We start from the raw sequence: 6,085 nt of genomic DNA, 5'->3' as shown, positions 1-6,085 counted from the left end.
TCTGTTTGTTTACTCATATGTGATATGTATGTTGATATTTGTGTAGTTTGTATAATGGTGTTTGTGTGATCTGTATGTTTATGTATATGTGATATATATGTTGATTTATGTAAGTCATGTTTGTTGATGTCTGTGTGATCTGTATGTTGATGTATATGTTGTCTGAATGTTGATGAATACGTGATATATAAGGTGATGTTTGAGTGGTATGTATGTTGATGAAAATGTAATATGTATGTTGACGTACGTGTGTTCTGTTTCTAATGCATATGTGAGCTGTTTGTTGACAAATGAGTGGTATGTTTGTTGATGCATATGAGATATGTATGTGAGATCTGTTTGTTGATGTATATTGTAACATTGTTGTTGCAGTATTGTTTCTCTACTAGGCGTATCAATACCTATAAAAGGATTGGCATCATTTTATTATTATTATTATTATTATTTTATTATCATTATTATTATTATTATTATTATTATTATTATTATTATTATTATTATTATTATTATTTTTATATTTGAATTGACATCTTAAACCAAAATTTAAGATATTTTAGCGAATCCAGCCTAAGACAATAAATCATATTCATAAACAACTAAAACTGTCATCATGTGATTCCTAAGGAAAGTCTATCCCTTTCGATATAAACTGAAATTTTATCATGTCCGACTTCATATTCTATCCGAAATGGCATCCACATTGGCGGCAATTAATGTTTCTGTATCTACATGTTCACTGACAATTAAGTTAGTATAAAAAAGTTTTACAATAACAATGCCATTTTTAAATCAAAGTGTATTAAGCATGTACCAACATATTAACTTTTGACACCAACAGTTTTTTTCATATTTTCATCGAAACTATGAATAGTCAAGACATATCAAACCTAGCTAAAGTTATACAGTTTCAACCGTGTTTCTATTGTTAGTAAAGGTGCCCTTAACCTTGACCATAAAATAAATTTGTCAGAAATCTTAATCGCGTGAATTTCTGACTATTTAAAATGATGTTTTGAGGTTCTTAAATACCCACTGCTTGTATACTGATAACTTGTATCCAAAGATAATTAATGATCCACAAGTCAGCATATGTACACGTTTATCAAATATATTACCTGCTACTTTGTTATAATTATAAACGGAATGATCGCACTGATATTTTATGCGAATGGTTAACGGAAAATCATTCATTTAGTATTGATTAATCTACTTTTCAAACATACGTTTTGCTAAACTGCGTCTACAAATTTGGAAATGGCCTCACTGTATCTAAATTGTATTTTAAATGTCCGCGCGAACCTACACATTTTGATTTTTCTTTCCGTCGAGCGTTACATACCTTGTAATTTTAAGTCAGTGCAATGTGCTGATAACAATTATTCTTTTTCTTTAAAAAAATAGCATACTCTGTATGTTGATAGTTTTCTTCTTGACAAAGAAGAGTAAGATTAAACTCCCGTTTTTAATGGTCTATTAGCAAACACATAGATCCGAATGTTAAGAATATAACTCATGTTTGGTAAGTTGTTACAAAATCATTTGAAACCAACTTATCCAAAATGAAAGTATGAATACACAAGGAAACAAATAGACTACAGTGTATAACCGAACCAGACTTTTGTTTAGCCTAAAACACGTATATGAAGTTTGTAGTTTCGATACAAATTGGAAGCTCCAGTCCTCGAAATGTCATCTCCTCCCTTTGCTTAAGATAGACAAAGAAACTATGTTTATAATTATCTCATCCTTTGATTTTACTTATCAAATTTTAGTGGGTTTTTTTATACATTTTCCTAATATTCTTCTCTACATTTGTACTTCTTAGATATTTCTGTTCATGCTTCCTATGACATAACATAAGGTCAGTGTCTCTAATTCATATATACTATAATGCCAGTCCCTTTTATGTTACAAGCTTACACTGTTTCAGCAGATTTAAGCCGAAAACAGTAACTATAGAAGGGATCATTGGAATATTATCTAAAAAATAAGTGAGCATAACGTTGATTCTAGCACCATTATCGTTTGATGAATCAAAACGATAACTAAAATGTTGAATAATTTTGCCAATGCTAAATATTAATTGTGCAGATATTAAACAAACATACACCTATTAAATGCCACTGTTAATTGACAAAATATATTGAATATATTTAATATAAACATAACCGTCAGTCGTCCTTTTGAAAATAGATTATAGTACATATTACAAGAACACTATACACACAAAGGCATAACTGTAATTACCACGTTTATTTAAGATACGAAAAGATTTATTTTATTGATATAAAATCATAAAAAAAATAGGGGTACGCGCTGAAAGATCCAATTTTACCTAAGTCAGCATAAAACTTGTAAACGTGTGCATTTTAGACAAACCATCCAATTTAATTACATCGAACATATTTAGTTGAATCCCAGATATGACCAATTACATTAATGATATTCTACGACAGTACGCTTGTGATCACCAGAGTCAATATATGTATATGTACATGTTCGTGCTATATATTAATGCTCCTTCATCATGATTTCTACCTGTTGTGTGTTTTCAATGTAATACAATTATTAACTGATAATCGCACTGATTATTGACGTGCGTCATATGTGCATGGATATATGGCCTATTGACCATTACAATGTAATCTAAAACACTTGATAACCTTAACATGCATACATAATATTTTGTCCACACCGTCGGGAGATCAAGCCGTGTAAGGTTCATGGTTTATATTACACAGACAGAATGTTACCCTGGTTAGAGCTATCCGTTTCCTTTAGCATATGCCAGCGCATAAAATTGTCACATGAATTCTCTTTCTAGCCCATACTCATCACCGACGAGACATAAACAGCTTCTTTATTAAACGTAAAGAACATAATAGCATACCCATCCTAGTTTTTAAAACGTTTTTTTTTTTCTAAATATTTTAAGGTGACGTTTGCATCTTCAAAATCTTTGATCAAAAGAAATGTAACGCTCTTGCATCCCTTTCAGTCGGCTTAAGTCCAAGAAAAGCTTTCTTGATGTCAGTTTCTTATCCAATTTCATTTACCGTGAAATGTATAAGTATGCCACACAAATTATTATGTTTCACTTGGCCTCTATACAGGCATTCATTCCCACACATTGAATAAGACAGACACACTGATTGTTCAAGTTTAATTGCAAAAAAGTCTGTTAGAGAGTGTGACCTAGTTTCCAGCAAATATTTTAAACATCATTCCTAAAAATTCAGAATCATTGCTGCATTAGCAAAATCATAATTGAATTTTCCCAATATCCTCGTTTTCTTATGTCTTGATTTATTTTTCAGAGATTGAATAAATAAAAATAATTTAAGTGAAATAAAGATAATTTAATTTGTTTAAGTGATTGCGCTTTTCAAAAGGTGTAAGAGAAGTTGTTTGAATGTTTTATGGATAAGTGTATCTTTGATTAGTTCATGTTCACCTTGAATATGCATGTACTTATATATCTAAGAGTATTGATAGAAGGGTTTCCTTTACTTCTGTCGAATTTATAATAATCAAATAATTAGGCTTCAATATGAGAAAACAAATATTGCATGGAACTAAGTCACATGTCATCGATCTAACATAATAAAGCAGAACTCTTAAAAGGATAAAAAAGCACATTTCAAGCAAACAGACATAAAAAGCGAAAGAATAAAGTAATGCTATCTGATTTTTTAACAAAACATCAAGGAACATTGAATTTCATTTTAAATGTTAAAAGCGCGATGGTTATATCGTTAAAGCAATTGATCGTATACCTGCGTTTTGGCTACATTATAATGACTACGACATGTTCACCTATAGCCTGAATCATATCTTATAATCTTACATTGTTTAAAGTGTTCCTTTCAATAAATAAATGTTTTTTCTAAAGAAGTTTTGTAGCAATCATTGCTACAGACATCAAAGACAAAAGTGCCGTTAAAGCGCCGGTGCCGCTACATCCTCCGACGGTGACCGATACTGTTGTCGATCCAGTCAACGCTGTCGCGGCATTGTCGACCGCTTTAACAACCAGTGCGTATGTGGCGGCGGTAGCTTTAGAAAGGGTTTTTCCAGTTGCTACAGTTATCACGCCTGTTGTTTTAGCGACTGCGAAGTCGGTGTTGGTGTTTCCGGCTGGAAAATATGATCATACGTTTTAAGAGGGTTATAGGACCCCACAAATTTATGAAAGGACGGGCTCATGGGCCAAGGTATAAGAGACACATTCAACAAGGGACATAAACAAACAAAAATTAAATCATTAGACATATTTAGCTTCATTTTTTTGGAGACCCTTTACTTAAACTCCTGAAGACACATGGATTTGTGTTGTGCCACTTAACTAAAATGGAAGACGTATGTTCATACACTTACAAGCAATGGTGTAAGTGATAAGATTTCCAGTATCCGGGTCAATCGCAGTGTAGGTCCCAAGTGTCGTACCTTTTTCATTAAAACATATCATCATTAATGTTAATTATATTGAAATAAATTCTAAATGAAGAATATCAAACTGTGGACTATAATTTTATAATCATAATTTCAAATACTTATGATTTATAACATGCAGGCTCCAGTGTATAACTTCACAAATAAAATTACTTTCGAAACTTACATATGATATTAGTTTGTATACATTTTATAGAATACCTTCCGCGGAGTTGTCGTTAATACAAACGGTATTCGTAGGTGACGAGAAGGCTGGGGCTTCGTTAACATCAGTGATTGGCAAAGTGATGGTTGCTGTTCCATTGGCACCGGTTGTGGCTGTGGCACTGCAAATAGTTTTCATGCATTTGAAGATATCTGTATACTTTTTTCTCTCCTGTTTATCGTCGTTATAATCCAACAGTTCCATTGTTCATGTATTATCTCAATTATAATGATTTATTATGAATTTTAACATAAATATAATGTTGTTATGAAAAGGAACGGTTTTTAACTGTTAGGTGGACAGTTATCATACGAAGTTGTTCAGCTGAGTTTATAATAATATGGAGTTGATTATTTTTTGTGTACTTACATGATAACAAACTTTAGTGAAGAAGCTGTTTCATAATCAATAGATTGACCCGTCGCTAAAGTCACAATACCACTTGTAGAACCAATCGTCCCTTTTCCACCAGCGTTGTCAGTCAAGGAGTACGTAGCAGCTCCTGTTGCTGTCGCCGTAAAGAGAGTTGCTCCTTCTGCTACATTTTCAGCTACGGCTGTGGCGTTAGCAGCACCTGAAGGTGTGGAGATAGCTGCAGGGGCCGTCCATGCAGTGACTTCAGCTTCTAAAATGAAATAGAGATAAAACAAATATTTATACGTAGTCTTAGTGTAGTTTGATTACACTTAATATACAGTTGTAAGGTTTCATATAATAGGACCATTTTGAAAAGGAATATCCTCGGGCGCTAACCTGCTAGGTTACTCTTGTAGCATTGAATGAGCACGTTTTTCCACATCCACATCATGTTAGTATAACAATTATTATTCTTAACCTTTTTGTCGGCAAATTACTAAACAACGCTGTATTTGGCAAATGGTTTATCTCAAAATCACGTAAACTTATCAATGACATTATATTATGTTCAAATAACGACAGAGCAAGGCAAAATAGTATATAACCCTTCACGTTCCTATTGTGAAATACTAAAACCTGCAAAATCCACAAAGGATGGTAGGGCTATATCATCCTCGGGTGCACTACCCTTCTAATGATAAATTCCAATATTAAGCAAAATTTCAGTCATATGTATTTGTTTATATAAGTATCTCACGGGGAAAATTAGACATATAATATCAAATGAACAACACAGTTGCAGAAACGATTCGTAGATACTCCATGTTGCAAGTCAATTAGCAATTCAACATATCTTACCAATTATTTTTTCTCCATATTTTATTTAACTGAATGCGTTTGTTAAACACCATTTCTTGAAAGAAGGAGAACAAATCTATTTGTAAAACTGATAGGCAAATAAATAATTTGTTCTACCCAGAAAGACAAACTAATTCGTTTTCGATTAGATATAACCTGTTTATATAAATGAAGTATGATAAGTTGATAACACATTTAAGTATTTTAAGTTAT

The 6,085-nt window shown here is 32.2% G+C and overlaps 1 protein-coding gene across 1 annotated transcript; it reads right to left on the bottom strand.

The window, feature by feature from the left end:
* Positions 1-3,886: 3,886 nt before the first annotated feature.
* On the bottom strand, positions 3,887-5,465 carry LOC128241105 (uncharacterized). The gene is made up of 4 exons (XM_052958083.1): positions 5,411-5,465; positions 5,027-5,282; positions 4,654-4,778; positions 3,887-4,137 (listed from the first exon to the last, which is right to left on the bottom strand). Exons 1-4 carry the CDS (start codon positions 5,463-5,465, stop codon positions 3,887-3,889), a joined length of 687 nt encoding a protein of 228 aa, XP_052814043.1.
* Between the last annotated feature and the right edge of the window lie 620 nt (positions 5,466-6,085).

This window comes from Mya arenaria, chromosome 7 (assembly GCF_026914265.1).
Source record: "Mya arenaria isolate MELC-2E11 chromosome 7, ASM2691426v1".
Classification (NCBI taxonomy): Eukaryota; Metazoa; Mollusca; class Bivalvia; order Myida; family Myidae; genus Mya; species Mya arenaria.
Note: the sequence above shows the minus strand (reverse complement) of the source record. Positions and strands in the feature narration are given on the sequence as shown.

What these genes read in the sequence shown, in the direction of transcription:
- LOC128241105 (XM_052958083.1), bottom strand. Translation starts at nt 5,465, where the DNA reads ATGATGTGGATGTGGAAAAACGTGCTCATTCAATGCTACAAGAGTAAC. An exon ending in CTACAAGAGTAACCTAGCAG is followed by an intron (nt 5,283 to 5,410) that starts GTTAGCGCCCGA and finishes ATTTCATTTTAG; the next exon opens with AAGCTGAAGTCACTGCATGG. An exon ending in TCACTAAAGTTTGTTATCAT is followed by an intron (nt 4,779 to 5,026) that starts GTAAGTACACAA and finishes AACTATTTGCAG; the next exon opens with TGCCACAGCCACAACCGGTG.